At 46.3% G+C, this 22909-nt stretch overlaps 1 protein-coding gene across 1 annotated transcript in view; it reads left to right on the forward strand.

Annotated features, from left to right (window-relative positions):
• The window catches only part of LOC130022183 (zinc finger protein 345-like), a gene marked incomplete at its 3' end in the record, with an annotated part of 29614 nt that extends 7502 nt beyond the window's left edge, over positions 1–22112 (forward strand). Inside the window, exons 2-3 of the mRNA XM_056112946.1 lie at positions 20703–20882; positions 21238–22112. Of these exons, the coding sequence (XP_055968921.1) occupies positions 20703–20882; positions 21238–22112 (1055 nt within the window). The remainder of the gene's footprint in view (positions 1–20702; positions 20883–21237) is intronic.
• Positions 22113–22909: the final 797 nt, after the last annotated feature.

Here is a 22909-nt window from a genome sequence, read left to right on the forward strand (position 1 = left end):
CTTTGGGGTGTCGGGATGCGAGGCCAGCGCCCTCCCTGCTGACCCATCGCTCGTGGCCCTCACAAAGCAGAAAGAGTCAGAGATAGAGGGAGCCTCAGTCTCCCCCATATCTGATGGAGTGGGTGAGGGCACCTCAGCGTTAATTTAGTTTCAGGGCGACGACCAGCACCTGGTCAGTCACAGGGGTGGGTGGATCATCCCAGCAGTGTCCCCGGGACATCCCGTTACTGGCGCCCTTTCGTTCCTTAGGCGGATTGTGGAGTAGGGATAAAGCATGGGATTCCATCATCAAAGGGGCCTGGGGCGCATTCTTTTTCCTCGTGGGGGGGTGTTGAGCCCCACCTGGCTGTGTTCAGGGGTCACTCCTGGGGTTGCTCAGGATACCCCATATCTGGGTCAGCAGCCTGAAGGAAAAAACACCCTCCCCTCTGTCCTGTCGTTCTTGAGGGGTGTCGGGTCTGGATGGGGGTGGGACTGGGCACATTCTTCATATGCTTGGGGCTCAAAAGCATTTGACAGAGACTTTGGTTTTCACTGGTTCTTGTGCATTCAGTGGGTTCTGGGAGTTCAGGGAGGTGGGGAGCTTCTCTTTCCTTTTTTTTATTTATTTTGCATTTTGGGTAACACCCAGTGAGGTATTATGGTTACTTCTGGTTCTTAATTCAGCAAGCACTCCTAGTGGTGCCAGGAACCATAAGGGATGCCCAGAATTAAACCCACGTTGGCCACCTTCAAAAGAAATGCTCATTTGTCTATGCTGTCACTCAGGCCCCAAGGTGTGGAGCTTTAAGCCAGCTCAGGTTGCGGTCTAGAGAGGTGCATCAGGGTGGTGGTACATTGGGTCTTGCAAATAAATATGCAATCTTAGCAGGAAGTAGCTTGGACACTTCCTGGGTGTGCCCTAAACCCTCTAATAATGCAATTTAGAATCACTATTGGCCACCACACCTTTATTCGTTTAAATGAAATAATTATTTAGTCTGTAGGAAGTATAACTGCAAGACTCAGTTACTTCTGCCTTTGCACTCAGGGATCACTCCTGGCGGGGTTCAGGGCACCGTATGGGATTCCAGGATTCAAACTTGGTTTGGCAGAGTGCAAGACAAGCACCTCACCTGCTATACTGTGTCTCCAATCTCTTTACACAGAATTTTTTTTTATTTTTAGGTTCACACCCAGCGATGCTCAGGGTTTACTCAGGCTTTGCATTCAAGAATCACTCCTGGCAGTACTAGAGGACCATATGGGATTTCGGGAATCGAACCTGGGTTGGCCGCATGGAAGGCAAACTCCCTACCTGCTGTACCATCGTTCCGGCCCCAGAAATGTCTTCATTATTTAATTTATTGTACTTTTTTTGGCCACAGCAGCACTCAGTGCTCAGGGGTTACTCTTGTTTCTGAGTTCATGCATCATTTTTAGCAGTGCTGGAGTGGGTGAGCCTATGTCCTGTTGCATATTGACCCTGGCTTAGCTGCTTGAAAGAAAAGCACCCTATCAACTTAGTAATAGCTTTGCTAACCGTATATGATTATATTTCGTCAGAAAAAAGAATTTCTGCCTCACCTGTCCAGATTCCAAGCATCTCCACTGTCCATCTCTCCAAGACCAGGGGTGTGCCCTGCTGTTGAAGTGAGTACTTGAAGAAAGGGGTGTTCCAGGGACCAGCTGTAATAGGTTCTAAATGTCTCCGTCTTAGGGGCTGGTGCAGTAGTACAGCTAAGAGGGTGTTTGTCTTTCTAGCGGTCAGCAGAGTAATTCCTGCCACAACATCACTAGGTGATATTGTCCCCTGAGCATCACTAGGTATGACTCCAACCCTCCCACTTCAGAATTTTTCTTGACACATGAGAATTTTTTAAGTATCTTTTTGGAGTTGGAGTGTTTCTCCTGTCTTTCCCTCTCACCCCCACCCCCACTCCATTTGCTACAAACTTGGAGATAGTCAGAGACTCTCTCCCTCTTGTGTCTGTGTTCTGAGATGCAGGGGGAACCAATGCCATGTCCCCCAAAGGTAAATCAGGTGCTCAGCCCTCTGAGCTCCTCTCTCCTTGGGTGTATCTCACTACTTGGGGAGCTGAGGAGGTGAGATTTGGGCCACACCTGGTAGTACTTGAGGTCTGTGACCTGCTCTGTGCTCAGGGGACTAGTGGACACTGGATACCAGGGAAGACCCTCTGGGCTTCCAGGTGGATGGCATCTGCTTCAGTCTGGTGTGATCTCTCCTGTTTACACCTTCATGGAAAGTTCTTACATGTGAAATTTCTAGAGCCCTTTCAACAGATGGCTGTTAGGGGAAAATGAAGGAGTTAGAGTTGGAGGCTCTGAGCAAAATTATGGACTTTAAAATCTCGTTTGGGCTAAATTTAATTTTTCTTTTCTTTTTTTTCTTTTTTTCTTTTTGGAAGACACTGGTAATGCTCAGGTGTTATTTCTGGCTTGGCACTCAGGAATCACTCCTGGCAGTGCTTGGGGGACTGTATGTGATGCCAGGGATTGAATATATGCCCTGCCAATTGTCCTATCACCCTGTATCCAATATAATATTTCATCCTCTTTTTCTTTTATAAAATCACGTACCCATAGGAGTAAAATCATAGTCTGAAAACCTGGCCTGTAAGCTCTGAGCATTTCTGGATGTGGTCCCAAAACAAAACAACAAACCCAGAGGACTGACCGTTCAGAATATATTACTAGATTTCACACGTCTTCTGTTGGCAGTTAACTCCGCATTGCCTTTATTTGGGCAGGAGGAGTATTGGCTATGCGGGATTTTTGCCAAACCCAGCAGTGCTTCAGGGTCACTCCTTGGCAATTCAGGTTGTGAAGTTAAGTCACTTAACGTTCATGACAAGTGCCCTGCCACTCACTCTCAGCTCTTCCGGGCCGCTGCAAACCTTTGAAATTGCAGCCTGTACTTCTGGCTCAGGTTTGCACCAGGAGGCCCCAGGTGCCAGCAACCCTGCCCTGACCTCGATCTACCAGCTGGGCCTCATCCCTGCCCCCTGCCTGTATATTTCTCACAAGGTTCACATTATTTATATAGAATTTGAATTCCTGCAGTCAAAGATAGGCCAGGAATGCAGGACCTGTCCTTGCAAGCAGTCTGCCATGGTACAGTCTCCTGTACAATGCAGGATTCCCCAAGCACCACTCAGGTAAGCTCAAAGTTCTGCCTCCTGTAGTAAAATCCAAACCTGCATTCTACAAAACTGGTTGGTGGAGGTTAATTTCTGAACAAATTACATAGATATAGATATAGATATACACACATACACAAACACACATATATATGTGTGTGTGTACACATATATGTGTGTGTGTGTGTGTGTGTGTGTATGTATGGTCATACCCTGTGGTTGCTGCCAAAAGGTACCAAACGGTACTCAGTGTGGTGCCGGGGTATACAGGTCAGCCGTGTACAAGGCCAGTACCCTACCAGACTATAGTTTTGGCACCTAAATTTATTGTTTTATTTTTGGTTGGCTACACCCAATGGAGATTAGAGTTTACCCCGGCTCGGTTCTCATTGATAATGCTAGGTTTGGGGACCCTGTGAGGTGATAGAGATTGAACCCTGGCCAGACAAGCAACTCGTGATCTGTGCTATCTCTGTAGCCATCATAATGCTTTTATGCTAAGTCGAGAAAGTTGTGTTCTTTTCCCTGATTAACTACAAAATACACTTTTTTTTTTTTGCTTTTGGGTCACCCCCAGTGATGCACAGGGGTTATTCTTGGATAATGCATTCAGGAATTACACTGACGGTGCTTGGGGAACCATTTGGCATGCTGGAAATAAAACCTGGGTTGGTTGTCTCCAAGGTAAACACCCTACCCGCCCCAGCCCTCCCACAGTTCACTTTTTTGTGTTTTTTCTTTTTTTCGGATCACAGCCAGAAGTGCTCTGGGCTTACTCCTGACTCTGCACTCAGGAGTCACTCCAGAGGGGCCTGGGGGACCCTATGAGAAGTGGGGGTTTTAACAGGATTTACATGTTAACAGATGTTTCTGGTCTCCCCTGGCGGCTCTCTCTCAACTGTCCACATTTGGTGCTCTCAAACCACTTCTCCACCCTGGACAGCTGTTGCTTTGGACCAATGAAAGTAGAATGAGGACCAGGCTGGTTGCTGATTAGTTGCAGTTTATTCAGTCTCTTGTCTCTCGCAGCTCTATCCAACCCTCTCTCTAACTCGCTCTCCAATGCTCTCTCTAAACTTCCCAGCCACTCTTACTCTCAGCTCTCAGCCTTCTCTCTAAGTCGCAACCGTGTCCTCTAACTCTGTGTCTCTTCTTCCCTCACTGTATCATTGTCATCCTGTTGTTCATCGATTGACTCAAGCAGGCCCCAGTAAATGTCTCCTTCCTATACCTGAGATTATAAGAAGTGCCACATTTGAGGCTCTTTCAGGGTCAGGGGAATGAGAACCATCATTGTTACTGGTTTTTGGCATATTGAATACACCATGGGGAGTTTGCCAGACTCTGCGGTATGGGCAGGACACTTCTGGTAGCCTGCCAGTTTTTCCAGAGTAAGACTAGATAATAAGATTTCGTGTGGCCACACACTTCCCAGAGCAAGGTTTTATAGTCTTTGGGTCTTGGCCATTGATGGGATTACACGGCACCGGGGACAGTTGGTGGGTGTAAAGCCTACATACTGGAAGATGGGAGATCTGGGTGGAGGAGGCCCAGTCCCAATACGAGCAGCTTGGAGATATAAGCCCCAGGTCCTGCACACCTGGGTTCCTCTGCCGGTTCCTTCATGCATGAGGCTCGTCCGAACTTGTGGGGCTGTGGCTCGAACCAGAGGTCTTCAGCTGCTGGGACTCTGCACGGGGTGGGGAGGGAAACTCAACACACCCTCCTCCAAGGGGCCCTAGTAAGACAGCCAGATGCGGAGGCAAGAGACTGCACTGTTCTCTTCCAGGAGCAGGGTTTTATAGTCTCTGAGTCTTGGCCATTGATGGGATTACACAGCGCTCGGAGCAGTTGGTGGGTGTAATGCCTACATACTGGAAGATAGGGGTTCTAGGTGGAGGAGGACCATCCCTTTTCTCAGTCTCCTTCATTCCCCCTGTCTCCCTGAAGATGCTCTTTTTCTTCTATCACCATGACCCCAATGCACGCCTCCACATGGGAAGCACAATAAAAAATGCTTTTCCAGACTTCCCCATCACCTGCAGCCCACGAAGGAAAAGCAGTCCTTAAGGTGTGTTACTCCTCTCCTTAGACCAGCAACTTAATTGACATATTTAGTTTTACTTCCTAATGATTACCATTGTGTATGGACACAGTAATAGACACTTTTAGGCTTGTGGGTGACTCTTCTGGGGACTTCTCACCACAGATTCAAACTACAGTGCTCAAGCCGGATCAATCACTCCTAATTCCAGCAGCGTCCAAGTCCAGTTATTACTTTTTGTTTCATGACAGAATTTGTCCATGAACAGGCTCTTATAGATTAGCATTATGGTACTTTTTCCAGGCCCATTTCTATGCCAGGGTAGCTAGTTAACCACTTGCCCTGGGTCCATCTAGTCCCTCATCGGACCCTTCTTTTGGGGATCGAGGAAGTAAGGGCAACTGAGGCTTCAGTCAAAAGAGCAGATGTCCAGGAGGTAATGTTATCAGGAGACCATCAACTCTCAAGCTCAGGCTTGTCTTTGTAACTGTCTTCCCGTATCCATACAAAAAGCAATTGCTCTGAAATAGCTAACCATGCAAAAGACATTAAGGAGAAGAGAATGACAATATTTACAAGTCAAAGTCTGATCAGGAGACAAAGGTAATTGAAATGGTATGGGCAGTCAACAAACATAAGCTCTCACCTGCCAGGGAGCAAGGGCAGACCACTATTATCCTACAATATCTGGTGATCCTCAGTGGTTTCTCCTGACTCTGTACTGAGATATTATTTCTGGTGGTGCTCCGGGAGACTCTACAGGATCCTGGGGATTGAACCTAGGTTGGCCATGTGCAAGCAACACCCTACCCAGATCTACAGTTGCTCTGGTCTCACTTGGATAGTTTAGATACACTTAACTGTGACAGAATGTCGTTTGAAAGGATGTAAGGGGTGCCCCGATGAAATCTTTTATAAGTGGGAATATGGGTCAGGTTCCAAGCTCCACACATCCCAGCAGACCATTCCGTTTACCTGTGATTACTCACAAGGTTGTTCACATTCCTGGATCCCACCCATGTCACGTTACTAATATTAGAGGTAAAAAAAGGGAAATATTTATGATTGGGTAGAGCAAAATTCCATCCATCTGTTAGTCAGATGTTGCTCAGGGGACCATTTGGAATTCTGGACATTGTACCTAGATTGACTGCATGCAACGCACTGTGCTACCCCGATACTCTCAGTTTGAAATCATGTTTCTGAAACTGCCTCCTGGGGTTTTCTTTGTAGCTGAGAGTCCACTGTTCGCGTGTTTTCCAGGGGTAGAGCGTTGGCCGGACCTTGCTCTCTGATGTTCTTACCAGCCTTTGCTCCTGTTCCATGTCTCCAGCTCTCTGGGTTTCTACTACGTCAGTTCCTCTCTGAATCCCCAGGGCTGTCTTCGTAGTCACTGTTTTCATCCCCATCTGGATTTATCACTTCCACAAGAAACTCATTGTCCCATACACTGCCAGTTACCTACCTGCAGAGCTTGATTTCATTTGACATGAAAACTCTCATCGTATAGACTAATAATTGGAATCCTTCTCTGTTCTTCTACATGGAAGCAGCCAGCCCTGGTGGAATGTCTCTTCCTGCACACTGTGATAAATGCTCAAGTGAGCAATTTGACCCTCATCCCCACAGGAATGCCGAGACAGGTGGGATGTCTTCTGAGGGTGATCAGAAGATCACTCTTCCCATGTCCTCAGCACCATCACTTTCCCATAGAAGCCCATATTGGACAGAATCCCCAGAAATGTAAGCACTGAGGACAAACTTCTGAGTCCAGCATCACCCAGGTGGGACTATGTGAACATCCACACAGGAGAGAAACCGTTTAAGTGTAAGGTCTGTGGGAAGGCCTTTGATGGATCCTCATACTTTATACACAGGAGATTTCATACTGGAGAGTCCGTATGCATGTAAGGAATGTGCTGTGGCCTTTCTCTGACTCATACATCTTAGTATGCACAGAAAAAGTCACACTGGAAAGAAACCATATGCATATACGGAGTGGAAAGTCTTTGCTTATTCCACAAGCCTTAGTACACAGAAAAACTCAAACTGGAGAGATAATTTATACTTGTGAGCAATGTCGGAAGGCCTTTGCTTATTCGTGAAGTCTTAGTTTTCATAATTTCTGTTTCATATAAAACTCATATATGTGAGGTAGGTGGAAAGGCCTTTCATTTCTTCTCAGGTCTTTCTGAGCATAGAAAAGTTCATACAGGGGAATGAAATACTATTCGTGTCACTACTGTGGGAGGGTCTTTACTTACTATTCAAAATTTTTTGTCCGTAAGAAAATGCACATTGCAGTGAATCTATCTATCTATCTATCTATCTATCTATCTATCTATCTATCTATCTGTAAGGAATGTGGCAAGGCCTTTGCTTATTTCACAATCCTTTTGTGAAATTTTCATACTGGAGACAAACCTTATGTTTGTAAAGACGTTGGCAAAGCCTTCACTTTCCCCTAACTCCTTATTAAACATAGGAAAATTCATACTCGAAGAAAATATATGTAGGGTTGTGGGAAGATTATTACTCAATCCTCAATCTTTGCTGTGTGAGAAAAATTTATCCTGGATTAAGGCCTTATATATGAAATGACTGCAGGAAGATTTTGATGCAATTTGTATAGCTTTCTGAACAGGAGAATTCGCAGTGGAGAGAAACCTCATAAGTATAAGGAATGTGGAAATGTGTTCAGTTTGTCTTCAGCCCTTACTTCGCATGTGAAAAGTCATTTTGCAGTGAAACCTTACATCTGTCAGGAGTGTGGGAAGGACTTTCCTGGATCCTTGCGCTTTATGCATAGGAGAATTCACACTGGAGAGAAGCTATATATAAATATACATATTTATATATGTAAGAATATATATATTTATGTAAGAACGTGGAAAGCGCATTATTTGCACCTGCGGCTTTAAAGAGAATCCTGGAGAAAATCCTGTCGGTAAGGAATATTGTAAGGCCTTCATGTTCCCTCAAGCTTTAGTAAATATAAAAGTTATGCTGGATCAATCACTTCCATAATAACAATGGCCGGCGTCAGAAGAGGGCCCTGAGGTAAAAGAATTTTAGTTGCATCAAGTGGGTGGGGGATTGATACAAAAGTACAGTAAGAAAGGAAATAATCCTGTTATGTGTGAAAGCTTCCTGTGATACTAGTACCATAAGTGAAAGGTACTTGCTGATTATCACCTGCACCATGGTTATGACAATGTCCTGGCATGTGGACTTCCCAATATGTGAATTGATAAATAATGATTCTTAGTGATAAAGCAAGGTGGAAGAAATTAAATAAGAAGTAAATAGGTACAGGCATTGCATTTTGCTGGGTACTGTCAAGACTCACCATGGTTTCGTTCTTTGCTGTGACTCTGATTTGGCTCAGAGGCCCTGGTTTGCAAAGGATCATGGCAGAGATCAACGAGGATGCTGCACTGAACCCTTTTGACCTTGGATAGACAACCAAACCTCCATTCTTCATGCCCTTCTGTGTTATGTTCTGGGATCCACATCCCGCTGTGCTTTCTATAATTTGTGTCCAGATCAGCCACATGCAAGGAAGCACTTCACTCACTGTAGCATATCCACACTCATTGTATTCAGCTTTCCATTTGATTTACACAAACACTGTGGGTAAATGTTTTGAGACTTACACTTTGGAAGCAGTCAAATCGTAACAATCTACTATTCACCAAAATGGTAAACACCATGGAGATCTGTGCAAAAGGCCAAGCCAGGATGCAAAGAGAGCAGTGTACTTTGCTGCCTGTTAGCCACATGCATGTCTCCATGCTGGGGTTTGGTCTGTACGCGGTGCTTTATGTACTTAATTATGTATTTTCTTTTTTTAAAATTGGTGGCTATGATTGGTCTCCCCACCCTGGCCGGTGAAGGGTGACAGAGGATCAAAGAAGGAAACAGGGTTCAGGCTGTTGGTGATCTGCTGGATATTAACCCAAAGTGTTTTAGGCTTCATCTCTGAATTGCCCCTTTTCCTCCTCCCAGAGAAGCTTATCATGTCCTTGCTAACATCCCTAGTTTAGTAAAAGATTATCTTTAACATTTCTTTTGTATTTTCCCTCGTGTTGTCTCAGTTCCCCGGTCAGTCTTGATTACTTATAAACCATAAGTTTCTGGTAATTCTCAATTTTGTATTTGTACTGCTTTGTAGTTGAAGTGGCTGTATATTTGTACCTGCTTTCCTGTTTCCCCTATAGCTTCTTTAAGTTTTTACTCTACAGCACTGTTCTTTGGTTAAACACAGAACGACCATCAATGCTTATACTCCTAATATTTGGGAGTTAATGGACTCAAGTATATCTACTCCTGGGCATAATTGCTTGGTTATAATTACTTGTCTCGGGCTTCAGTTGCTGTAGTTCGTAACATACCAAAAGGGAAGTTCTGCCGTGGGACTTGGATGGACCCGGGACAAGTGGGAAAACTACCCCTGCTTCGAAATGGAACATTCTATAAAGCACATATGCATGGTCTTGATGCAAATTGTTATAACGTTAGAGACAGGACCCCCAGGGGGAAGGACAAGCTGAACTGGCCTGAAGACTTAGTCTGGGATTTACAGTAAAAGCCTTGCTTGCTCTCAGAGCCCAGAGAAGTAAGTGTTAAGAGCCTTATTTTTTCTGGGTTCTGGAGAGATAGCACAGCGGATATTGTGTTTTCCTTGCACGCGGCCAACCTGGGTTCGATTCCCAGCATCCCATATGGTCCCCTGAGCAACACCAGGAGTAACTCCTGAGTGCAGAGCCAGGAGTAACCCCTTGTATCACCGGGTGTGACCCAAAGAAGCAAAAAAAAAAATTTAAAAAAGCCTTATTTGCTATCAAAGCCCATAGAACTAAGTGTTGGGATCTTTGTCTATTACTGTGTTTATCCAAACAACTACAAGTGTTGATAAGTTTTACAACTAGAGGAAAAGATAAGAGACAGTGTGTCTCCTTGGGTGAATCTTCCTATGAGAATTTCCTCTGCCAAATGTTTATCTGCGTAAATGATCACTAATTTCCATGTCCTTACCTCATGCCGCCTCAGATGTTCTCTAAGTATGGTAGCTGTTCTTCAATAAACAGGCCATTTTCACCATCAGGCTGTGATTTTCTGTCTTGCTGTCTCTCTGTCTCTGTTGAGAAGAGTTCTGGAGGTGTGAAGGCAGCTCTGGCCACCAACATCTCACCACACCCCCACATTTTACATTGTGGACTTACAGTGATGAGTTGCTCTTTATTCCGTTCTGCTGCGTACATATACCAGTCTCCCACTGCTCCTCATTCCCTCTCCTCACCCGTCACCCACGGTCTTTATTCTCCAGCCCATCCCACATAGTCATGGGTAGCAAATACACAGAGATGTGGTTGTACAATCAAAGGATGTAAAGCCCTTCCCTCAGGGGAAACTTCTAGGCCAAAAATCTAACTCCAAGGAGAGATCATCTCAAGGGCAGGATTTTCTCTAAGGACATATTTTTTCTTTGCTTAGTTAATATTTATTGAAACAGTCATCTTAAATTTACACTTACACTTTCTGTTCATTTTGAATGGACACAGTAAAAGATCTATTAAGTTTATAGGGTGTCTCTATTGGGGATATTTCCTATAGCTCCCAGACTACACTCCCCAGGACAGGTTAGTTCTTTCTAACCACAGCAGGATCCTTATTCAGTTGCTTATGTTTGTGTCATAATGGAATTTGTTATGGTGCTTACCTGTCCCTTTTCAATGCCAGGGTAGCTCACACCTCTCCTGGGTCCATGCAGTCTCTTGCTTTTGGGGTGCTAAGAACAAAGGGCAGCTGAGGCTTAAGTCTCATGAACATGACAATGCCCAGGAGTAAGTATATAGTATCTGCAGTCAATTAACTCTGAAGTTACAAAAGCCTAGTATTGCCTTCCTTTGTCTCTACAAAGCTGAGGGCTGGGGACATGGCCATCCCAATCCTTCCAGCACAATCTTCCCAATCTTGGACTGTACTGGTCCGCAGAGGATATGAAGGAAAGAGAAAGTCAACATTTCACTTCCAAATACAAAATCCAGAGATCTCTGAAGAATCTGACTTTACAATTCACAGGTTGTGGTTATGGGAAATGGGTGATTAACATATAGGGGAAGCAGAGCACAGGGAAGTTAAAGATGAATACTAAGGAAATGGGAGTGATTGGGACGGGTGTTACTCAGTAAGCCTCAGCTCCTTGTAGCAGAAGAGAAATGATGAACCAATGTTAAACCTAAATTGTTTAGAACTAGAATCCAACCAGGGTAAAGGGTTTTGTTTTTTTAAGCAAGAAAGTTTTGGCTTTCGAGCAGTAAGGACATTTGCTCAGGAATCCCACTGGGTGTGCTAGGAGCACATTTACTTAGGACCGGAGCCATAGTACAGTGAGTAAGGACTTAACCATCCAAACAATCGACCCACGTTCTACCCCTTCATCCCATATGGTCTGTACCAGAGTGATTCCTATGTGTAGAGCTAGGAGTAAGCCCTGAATCTGCCGGTTGTGGCCCCGAAACAAAAATCACACAAAGTCACACTTATATATATATACACATATATATGCACAAACAATGGTGAAAGAACAATAGGGATTCAGGAGAACCTGGTTTCTCTCGCAGGGATAGATCAAAAATAGGGGATATTTTTGTTTTTTGGGTCACACCAGGCGATGCACAGAGATTACTCCTGGCTTTGCACTCAGGAGTTAAACCTGGCAATGCTCAGGGGACCATATGAGATGCTGGGAATCGAACCCGGGTTGGTCTCCTGCAAGGCAGACAAACTACCAGCTGTGTTGTCTCTCCAGCCCCAAGAATAGGAGATTTTTTTTTAAGAATAGGAGATTTTTAAGGACGAGAAATTTGACTCTTTTAGTGTTTCACTCTCAAATTTGTCTTTGTACATCTTTTTTCCTCCCTTCGGTAGAATTTGCCTTTTTTATTGTTATATTTTTCACCACAGCCTACAGTGCTCAGTGTTTATTCTTGTCTCTGAGCTCAGGGATCATTTGTCAGGAGTCAGGGTAACACTCTGTATTTAGATATCATTGGTTCGATGTTAGGTTGCAATGCAGGATCAGGGGATTTTTCCTTACCCCTAAGACCCCAGTGTGTGACAGACCAGTCCAGCATTTGCCTCTCCACTCCTTTATTCGAGTCCACCCCCCTTGCAGCACAGATTCACCTGGGTGGCAAAAAGGTTCTCAGTGCCTAGATTCTGGCTCTTTAAGGTACCTAATGGAAACGGAAGTGATGTCATGTGTGATGTCATAAATGTCATGGTTCATTTTCCATCCCTGACACAGACACTGGGGCTGTTGCTCACTTGGCAGAGGACAAGTAAAATTTGCACCCCATCCTGGGAGGACGACACTGAAGAAGGATTTAGTTGCAGGAATAGAGCAACCTCCTGTGAGCACACCGCACCTTCCCACTTCCACACTCTGAGCTGAGGAGCTAAGCCAACTTGGGGGACACTTTTGCGCTGGTTTTTGACTTGTTCAACATCCAGGTGGATCCTGAGGTGTGGTGGAGCTTTTAGGGGGACGCCGAGCATTGGGGTTGCAGTGGGGGCTGTCTCAGGGTTCAGGAGTGACAGTTGTGAGTTCGTGATTCTGGGGTATCTCTTTGGCCACGATCGTCTCCAGCTCCAGGATGGGGCAACAGTGGGTGAATGTGGGACTCAGCCAGGGACTTGGCCGTCCCAACACTCCCAGCAGTCCCATGTTTGAACCATCGACCCTAAGCTCGCTTCTGTAGAATCTCCAGATTTGAGGGGCAGAGCTTCAGCCCCTCCACCTAATGGCAGGAGACCTATTGCTGGTCATCTTCATTGTCTGCCGTGAGAGCCCGGGTCATGCAGTGGATGGGGGAAGGGGGCTTGCATGTGGCTGAGGTTTGCCAATGAAATTGTATTTCGGGTGCTGTTTTTGGTTCTTTAGATTTTGGGGGGAGAGAGGGCACATATGCGGAGATGCTCATGACTTACTCAAGTGTCTAAGCTCAGGTATTATCCCTGGCGCTGCTGGGGGCCATATGGGATGCAGAGGATTGATCAGTTCATCTAGTCAAGCACCCAGTTCACATTATTGCCTTCTAACCACAATACTGGTGTATCTTTTTCTGGTTTATGAATTTCAGCTCCCTCACATCAAGATGCAAAGCACCCCTGACTCTTCATCTCTCCCTGAGCAGACGACACCTGCCATTGTGGCAAATACTGAGGTCCCCGGGACACAGTGCCCAGGTGCATGTCCTTGTCCACCCTGCACGAGAGTGTCAAAGGTTTGTCCACTCTAAGTTACATGGTTGAATCACATTCCAGTCTACGGTTCCCTGGGGGCAGCACTGCAGCCAGCCTGAAGGGGGGCGCTAATATTCGGGAGCTCCTGGTCTGAGAGGCGGCCCCTGGCAGTGCCTACAGGGACTTTCTTGTGGGAGCCAGAGAAGAATCCGGGGATCAGAGAAGGCTGTCTTTTCCTCCCCTGTAGCCTGGGCCCAGGCTTCTCTCCTGAAGTGCAGCACAGATGCCAACAAAATTTGCATCCCCAGCAAAGACAGGAGCTTCTGCCATTGTCTCTCAGAGGTGGAATTGTGAGGCTGTGCCTGAGGGTGTGGCTGGTCTGAGCTCAGGAGTGGGAGGAGGTGCTCCTCTCTGGTGCTCACTGTTCTGACTTCTCCAGGTCTTTGCACGGAGCCTCCTGCTGATCCTCAGAACAACAGTGACAGGAGAAGATGGTCACACAGCTTCTTCTAAACCATTCCCAGGTAAGAGTAAACAGATAGAATGACATGAGGTAGTACCAGGTGTGCCCAGGCTTCCTGGGCCATCTGTTTTGAGTTTCTTTTGGACGGATTCCAAGATGAGACTTCCGATCGGACCATCCCATTCTGCTGTTTGAAGCTGCTTTTGTGTCTGTTTGTTTTGTTTTATTTGGCTTTGGGGCCGACCCAGTGGTGCATGAGGAGTACTCAAAGCTCAGTGCTCAGAACTCATTCCTGACAGGTCTAGGTGACCAATGGTATGCTGGAGGTCCAAAGGTTTCATCTTGGGTTTCCTGTTTTATTAGGGTTGGCAGAGCAAGGATTCTAGCAATCATTCCTTGTGCTGCACTCTGGCATTGCCCCTGGCAGTGCTTGTGGGATCATATGAGATGTTGGGGATTGCCAGTCCTACGTGCTGTCCCCGGAACAGCTGTTCTGTTACGCCAACCTGTTGCTTTGGTTTCTTTTGAATTGTTTTTGTCATCAGCTGTCCTCTTGACTCTGTGCTCTGGATTCACAACTGACTGGCCTCAGAGCACCCTGGGGTGGTCTGGCCCCATTTGCGCCCTGGCAACTACAGTGACTTGGGCCCCCAGACTTGCTTTTCTCCTGTTTTGTCCTTCCTACTTTGGAGAGACTACCTGCTCGGTCATATAGTCTTACGTTCACATAATCTTGTGTGTGGATTTCCGGGCATGTGGTGATCCCAAGGAGAAAGAGCCAAGGATCTCTGAGGCCAGTAGAAATGTTGGGGTCAAGAAAATTCTACCTTCTTTGAACAGGATTTGGGGCAGTCCTGAGCAGTGAGTTCCTATAGGCACACATGCCATGCACTGCTCTGAGTAGTTGTCTATATGGACTTCACATTCTCAATCCTAGTGGTCATGTGCTTTGGCGGTGCAGCGGTGAGCGTGCAGTGGTTTTTGCTACACCCAGGGATAGACTTTTGTATCGTACAAATCTGTGTTCAGGTGATCCTCTCTACAGTGCTCACTGGAACAGTGGTGCTCGAATTGGCCGGGGGGTTACCAGGAAAGGCAGATACATCCAAGAACCTTCTGTATAACATCCTCCCACTTTAGCAGATCCAGCTGCCTTATGTAATTTCTGGGGCCCGTCAGCAATTCGTGTGCATGGAGGCTGTTTCATTCGGAGGGGGAGGACCAGCGACAATATAGGACCCTGGGTTCTGGCCTCACAGTAGTGGGAATGAGGCTAAGATAGACTCGACTCCCACCCTCTCCATGTGGTGACTCAGTACACAGTGACCTTCCATGACGTGGCTGTGAACTTCACCCCGGAGGAATGGTCATGCCTGGAGGCCTCTCAACGGAAGCTGTACAGGGACGTGATGCTGGAGACCTACCAACATTTGCAGGCTGTAGGTGAGAGCAGTGTGGAGCCAACCGTGTCTGAACAGACCTGCGTGGGCTCCCTGGGGTTGGGTGACAGCTGTGTGTTCAACAGTAGCTCTGTGACGGGCTGGGATATTCGACAGCCATGCAGTAGCTCTTTCCTCTCTCGTTTTTTAAGGGTTCACCTGTGGATACTCAGGGATTACTCTCAGCTTTGTCCTCAGGAATTTCTCTTGTGGGGTAGCCGGACCCTATGGGGTGATTCACATCAAGCTGTTTCGGTTGTGTCCATGGGAAGATCCCTATCTGCCCAATTATCGCTCAGGTCCCTTTAAATAGAACCATCTATTGGCGAATCAATTTACTTTGTATACTACATGAAATTTTGTGTGTTTAATTGGTTTTGCTCTTTCCTTTGTTTGGGGGCACAGTCCACAGTTCTCCTGACTCCTTTAGCACAGAGTCAGTGGCCATGGGGTACCGTGGACAGAAACCTCTTGGAAACTTAAAATGTTGGTGCCTCACCCCCAGATCTTTTGCACCAGTCACTCACGGTTTTTGCATTTTCTTTTTTTCTTAGGGATTAGGGATTTTTTCCTGCCTGTGTATTCAGTATCCACACCTGGCCTTGCTCCAAGACCATATGGGCTGCCTGGGATCAAACCCACATGTGTATGCAGCGCTTCTGTCCTATGTGCTGTACTACCTCTCTCCCACCACAGTGGATTTGATATCTCGTCTCTCAACTCATTAGATGCTGCCCTATTTCAGTGCTTGGATTTACTTCTAATGGTTCTTGTGAGATTTCATCAGGACTTAGGGTTTGCTCCTGGACTCTGCACTCAGGGATCACTCCTGGCTGGCATGAGGGACCCTAGATGATATCGGGTATCGCAACTGGATTGGCCATGAGAAACTCCTGCTCTGCTCTCTTTCTGGATACATTTTATGGGGGAGTACTGCTATTTATTCAGCCACTGATTAGCTGATTGAATTGTGCATGAACTCCACCTTACTTTTTTTTCATTGTTTATAATTTTATTTATTGAATCACCGTGAGAGCATTTATGGTCTAAGTCTTGGACATAAAATTAAACACCTGTACCTTCACCAGTGCCCATTCTCCACCACCAAAAACCCCAGTATACCCCTATCACACACCCTCCCCCTACCTGTGGGTCAGATGATTTCCACATTACTCTCTCTCTACTTTGATCACATTCAATATTTCGACACCAGACACACTATTATTATTTGAGATTTTACCCCAACACTCAGATCTGCTGAAAGGGCAACAATAGACAATTTGTGTTCTATTGCTGGTTATGAATAACATATGATGTCACGTGGCTGCAGTAGGGCCATGTGGTTTTGAAATTATGAAATTTTAACACTTAAATCTGGAGGGAGTTCTGCCAAAAGCCACTGAGTTTCGAAATCTACTCCTGAGTCTCTGGGATCATGGCCGTTGAGCAGCTTGTTGAGAAGCCAGAGAGGCCGTTTGTGGGCAATGACTTGGGGACTTGTGGGGATGGGGAGGACAGGCCCGGCTCCACCCCATCCCGTGAGGCCCAACAAGTTTTGTCACTGTGAGCCCAAGCCTGATTGTCCAGTGGCCTCTGGAGGATGACGGCCACTGAGCCACCAGAAGGAAACAGTTGGAGGGACAGCACCCTTCCCCCCAGGGGTGGCCCAGCGACAGTAACCTACTTCGGGGTCCGGACACATTTCTACCAAAAGCCGCTGGGTTTCAAGATTTGTTTCTGAGTCTCTGGGATCAAGTCCGTTAAGCAGCTTGATCAGGAGCCAGAGAGGCCGTTTGTGGGCGATGACTTGATCTCGTTGGATTGGGGAGGACAGGCCCGGCTGCCTCCTCATTCTGTGAGGCCCAACAAGTTTCGTCACTGCGGGCCCAAGCCTGACTGTCCAGTGGCCTCTGGAGGATGATGGCCACCAAGACGCCAAGAGAGAGCAGGTGGAGGGACAACTCCCTTTCTTCCCTGAGATGACCCGGCGACAGTAACGTATTGTGGGGTCTGGACGCATTTCTACCAAAAGCCACTGGGTTTTGAGATTTGTTTCTGAGTCTCTTGGATCATGGCCGTTAAGCAGCTTGATCAGGAGCCAGAGAGGCCATTTGTGGGTGATGACTTGGGGTCTCGTTGGGGTGGGGAGAACAAGCCCGGCTCTACCCCCATCCCGTGAGTCCCTGTGTGCCTCGTCAGTGGGGGCCCAAATCTGACTATCCAGTGGCCTCTGAAGGATGGTGGCCACTGGGCCGACAAGGGGAACAGGCCAAGGCACGAAACCTGTTACCACCTGGGTTGGCCCAGCACCAGGAGCCTACTGCATGGACCAGACACGTTTCTACCTAATGCCGCTTGGTTCTGAGATTCGTTTCTGAGTCTCTGGGATTATGGACATTAATCAGTTGAATCAGAAAACAAAGAGGCCTTGCCTCCAATTATATAGCAGAACCGGAGTTGGTTTGTGGGTGTGTTTCCCACATACCTAACTTTTGGCCGTTTACTTTCTTGGTAAACTTTGCCCCAAGTTTTTTGGGTCTGGCCAAAGGCACAGCAGCAATTTTGGGGTATCTGGAAGTCTGAATGCGCCATCAGGCTGCTGATGCACTCGCCTCACAGGTACAAAATGATCTACTGGAGGCACCATATCCCCGTCTGGATACATGTTTTAGCTTAAAAAAATAAGGGTCTCTTGCCACCCTTGGCCATTTCCAGATTTATTATGCACTTAGTTTTACTGAAATCTGTGATGAGGTCATGAGGGGCTCAGGAATCTCCATGTGCTGCTGGGCCTAGAGAGACAGTACAGGGAGGAAAGTGATTTTCTTGCAAGCAGCACACGTCGGTTAAATCCCCGGCATCCCATGTCATCCCCGAGCACCAGCAGCGTTGATTTCTGAATACAGAGTCAGGAGTCACACCTGAGCATTGCCACGTGAGACCCCAAACAAGAAAAAAACCAACAATACACTGTGTTGATCAAACACCTGTCGGCCATACACAAGGCCAGGTCTAGAGTTTTTGTGGTATTTTCTTGTGTCTTGCCTCTCGAATAACTAGAAATATGTGGCATGTTGGAAATGGACATTCTATGCATGCCTTTCAGATATTCGCCCAGTTATATCAGGAAAACATGGGGATTTACCTTTCACCTTTTCCCTGTCACTTATCCATGCCTCTGTCTCTGTCGGGCAGGGCACTCCGGGATGAAGCCTGCGGTGATCTTCTGGCTGGAAGGAGGAGCCCTGAGGTTGGGGAGGAGAGGCGTGTGTGCGGGTGAGTGTCTGAGGACCCTTCCTGGCTCAGGCCCTGTGCAGTGAATGGGTGCCCTGAGCATGTAGGAAACACACTGCTGAGACTGGGTCCTTGGTCTTCTGGATTCTTGTGTCTGTGCCGCACTCACGCTACTCTTCATTCCCCTGGACTGTCAGTCACAGAATGATCCTGTGATTTGCTTCCATGGCTTTTGAATAAGTAAGACCATAACAGAGCTAGTTTGGATCTGAATGATAGTACAGCAGGGAGTGCCTTGCAGCGCCTGAATATGACCTGTTCAATAACCTGGTTCCCCGAACATTACCAGGTCTGCTCAAAAACAAAAACAAAACCTAGTGTAGAATTACTAAGATCCTCACAGTTTTCCACTATCCGAATCTTTTCTTTAGTGTGGGACTCTTTGGATTTTGAGAACCACAGAGATGTACTCTTAACTACATGACATCATTTTGCTACATTTTTTGACAAGTGCTTGAATTCCATGTTTTGTTCAGTTTCAGAACTGAAACCAAGGGTTCAGAATTTGGCATTACAGCACTTTGATTTGGGAATGGGGTCTGCAAGTACAAGTGAGTTGGTAAGATTCGCTAATTCAGAATAAATATTATGCTAGCAGGAGTGGACCAAGTATGTGATTGTTAAGGTGGAAGGCTGGGAATGGCAGGGAGGAATTCCAAAGCCTGATGCGTGGAGTAGAGAACTCTTAGCTTTGCTAGGTGCTGAAATCAACCATGTTTAAAAATACTGTGAGTTTTGATTCGCTTGTCAGTGGTATTTGTTTAGAAAGCTAATTTCTGCACCCTAGAGATGGTGCAGTAAGAAATATAATTGCTTTGCACATGGACGGATATTCCTTACCCAGCACACCTTATAGACAGCATAGACTGACAGAACTGATCCTAGACACTGCATGGTGTGCCCCTCCACCCACCCAACCCCCAATAAATAGAAAATACAAATCAAAGGAAAAAAAGCTTCATTGATCCTGAAAGGCATCACTTGAGGTGAGAGCTTTGCAATGGCCAAGTGGTCTGTCTCAGCTGTGGGATGATGCAGCGTTGTCTTCACCCCTGCATCACAGCTTCCACACTGAGCTTTAACCAAACCCACATGTGGATGTATTTCATTTTCTCTTGAAATGGATGCATCCGTTTTCTATAGAAGGAATTGTTTCCAGTATTCCTTCATTAATTTAGAGGGGAGGAAGTCACAGAATTTACTTACTCTCTCTCCATCAATTTTGTGTGTCCAACTTACAGTAACATGAAGTTATTCAATAGTAAGACAATTCATATGTCAGTAATTGCATTTGTGCGGTGCATATGTGTGAAACCACATCTGAAGGGCTCAGTTTTTTTTGACAGGAAGACTCAGTGAATAAGTCAATAATTAGAATCCTCTGATGTCTACAGGAAAACTGCCACCCCGAGTGGAATGTCTCTGATCCTGAACTGTATGATAATATCTCGAGTGATCAATCCTGCCCTCAGCCCCATGAGGACGACGAGACAGGTGGGATGTCTTCTGAGGGTGATCAGAATGGCGAAAGCTACCTCACTCTGAAGAAACCCTCTCCTGGAAAAAGTTCCTTGGAGTGTGTTATTCTCAGTTCACAGACACAAAATCCCCAGGTGGGGCACCTACTAGGGAGAGAAGCACTGTTTATAGTGAATCCCTCACAGCAACATACCCTCAACCACAGTCACCGTGAGCGGAACCCATCTAGGTGCAAGGAGCCTCCCCATTTTCTCAGCACTGTGGTGTTCCCTTAGAAAACCACAGTGGAGAGAATCCCCAGAAAAGTCAGCCCCGAGAACAGAGTGTGAGTCAAGGGTTACTCCATCATGACTTTATGAATATAAATTCAGGAGCGAAACCTTTTGCATGTGAAGCATGTGGGAAGGCCTTCGATCAATCATCACATCTTATTATGCATAGGGGAATTCATACAGGAGAGAATCCTCATGAATGTCAGACATGTGGGAAGGCCTTTATTCAGAGCTCTAGTCTTAATAGACCTCTGAAAACCTATAGTGGAGAGAAACCTTATATATGTCAGGAGTATGGTAATGCCTTTACTGTATCCTCAGGCCTCAGTATATATAGAAGTATCCACACTGGAGAGAAACCATATATGTGTAAGGAATGTGGAAAGGCCTTTACTCAATCCTCCGGCCTCAGTATACATAGGAGAATTCAAACTGGAGACAAACCGTATATTTGTAAGGAATGTGGGAAGGCCTTTGCTGTAGCCTCAACTCTTAGTGAACATAGGAAAATTCACACTGGGGAGAAAACATATATATGTAAGGAATGTGGAAAGGCCTTTGCTAGACCTTCAAACTTTACTGTACATAGGAGAATTCACATTGGAGAGAAACCATATATACGTAAGGAATGTGGGAAGGCCTTTGGTGCAGCCTCAAGTCTTAGTGTACATAGGAGAATTCACACTGGAGAGAAACTGTTTATATGTAAGGAATGTGGGAAGGCCTTTGCTCTAGCCTCAACACTTAGTGACCACAGGAAAATTCACACGGGAGAGAAACCATATATATGTAAGGACTGTGGAAAGGCCTTTACTAAATCCATAGGCCTCAGTATACATCATAGGCCTCAGTATACATAGGAGAATTCACACTGGAGAGAAACCGTATGTATGTAAGGAATGTGGGAAGGCCTTTGCTCTAGCCTCAACTCTTAGTGAACATAGGAAAATTCACACTGGAGAGAAACCGTATATATGTGAGGAATGTGGGAAAGCCTTTGCTACAACCTCAAAACTTACTGTACATAGGAGAATTCACACTGGAGAGAAACCGTATATATGTGAGGAATGTGGGAAGTCCTTTGCTGAAGCCTCAAGCCTTAGCGTACATAGGAAAATTCACACTGGAGAAAAACCGTATATATGTAAGGAATGTGGGAAGGCCTTTGCTAGAGCCTCAAAACTTACTGTGCATAGGAGAATTCACACTGGAGAGAAACCGTATATATGTGAGGAATGTGGGAAGTCCTTTGCTGAAGCCTCAAGCCTTAGTGTACATAGGAAAATTCACACTGGAGAGAAACCGTATATATGTAAGGAATGTGGGAAGGCCTTTGCTAGAGCCTCAAAACTTACTGTGCATAGGAGAATTCACAATGGAGAGAAACCGTATATATGTAAGGAATGTGGGAAGTCCTTTGCTGAAGCCTCAAGCCTTAGTGTACATAGGAAAATTCACACTGGAGAGAAACCCTATATATGTAAGGAATGTGGGAAGGCCTTTGCTACAGCCTCAAAACTTACTGTACATAGAAGAATTCACACTGGAGAGAAACCGTATATATGTAAGGAATGTGGGAAGACCTTTGTTGTAGCCTCAAGTCTTAGTGTACATAGGAGAATTCACACTGGAGAGAAACCGTATATATGTAAGGAATGTGGAAAGGCCTTTGCTCGAGCCTCAAAACTTACTGCACATATGAAAATTCATCTCAGAGAGAAACCTCATCAGTGTCAGACATGTGGGAAGGCATTCACATGGTTCTCTTCCCTTACTCTACACATAAGAATTCATAATGGAGAGAAATATTAGATATGTCTGGAGTGTGGAAAGGCCTTAACTTCATCCTCACACTTGACTGTACATAGGAGAATTCACAGTGGATAGAAACCATATATATGGAGATGGCGGCCGCACGGGAGCCTTGTGGACAGCAGGTTTGAGCCGGGGGCAGGGGGCAGCAGGGGCCTCATGGGAAGGGGGGCGTTCTGGGCCGTCCTTCACGCCCGACCGAGGTCACCAGCTGCCCCCCACGAGCAGCTCTCTGGCACGGCCACGGCCCCGGAGGCACAAGGACTTAGCACAGAGAACCACCCGCTTGGAGCAGAAAAACAAATGGACTATGTGTTAAACCGTGCCATCAAGCCTGCCCGGAGGGGAAAGGGTGTTGTCCCACTCCCTGCTCCTCTCTGGAAAGAAAGATGGCGGCCGCATGGGAGCCTTGTGGACAGCAGGTTTGAGCCGGGGGCGGGGGGCAGCACGGGCCTCATGGGAAGGGGGGTGTTCTGGGCCGTCCTTCACACCTGACCTAGGTCACCAGCTGTCCCCCACGAGCGGCTCTCCGACACGGCCACGACTCCAGAGCACAGAAACCAATCTCTTAACTATCTAACTTTTAATAGAAATACTTCCAGGGTTAATAAGTGAAACAGCAGAAATCCAAAACCGCAACATCATTTTATTCTTAAACCAAGCTGTAGAAAGCAAATCATTTCACAACACTGTTTCAGCATATCTGATTGGGGTGG

This window comes from Sorex fumeus, unplaced genomic scaffold (genome assembly GCF_029834395.1).
Source record: "Sorex fumeus unplaced genomic scaffold, SorFum_2.1 ptg000019l, whole genome shotgun sequence".
Lineage (NCBI taxonomy): Eukaryota > Metazoa > Chordata > Mammalia > Eulipotyphla > Soricidae > Sorex > Sorex fumeus.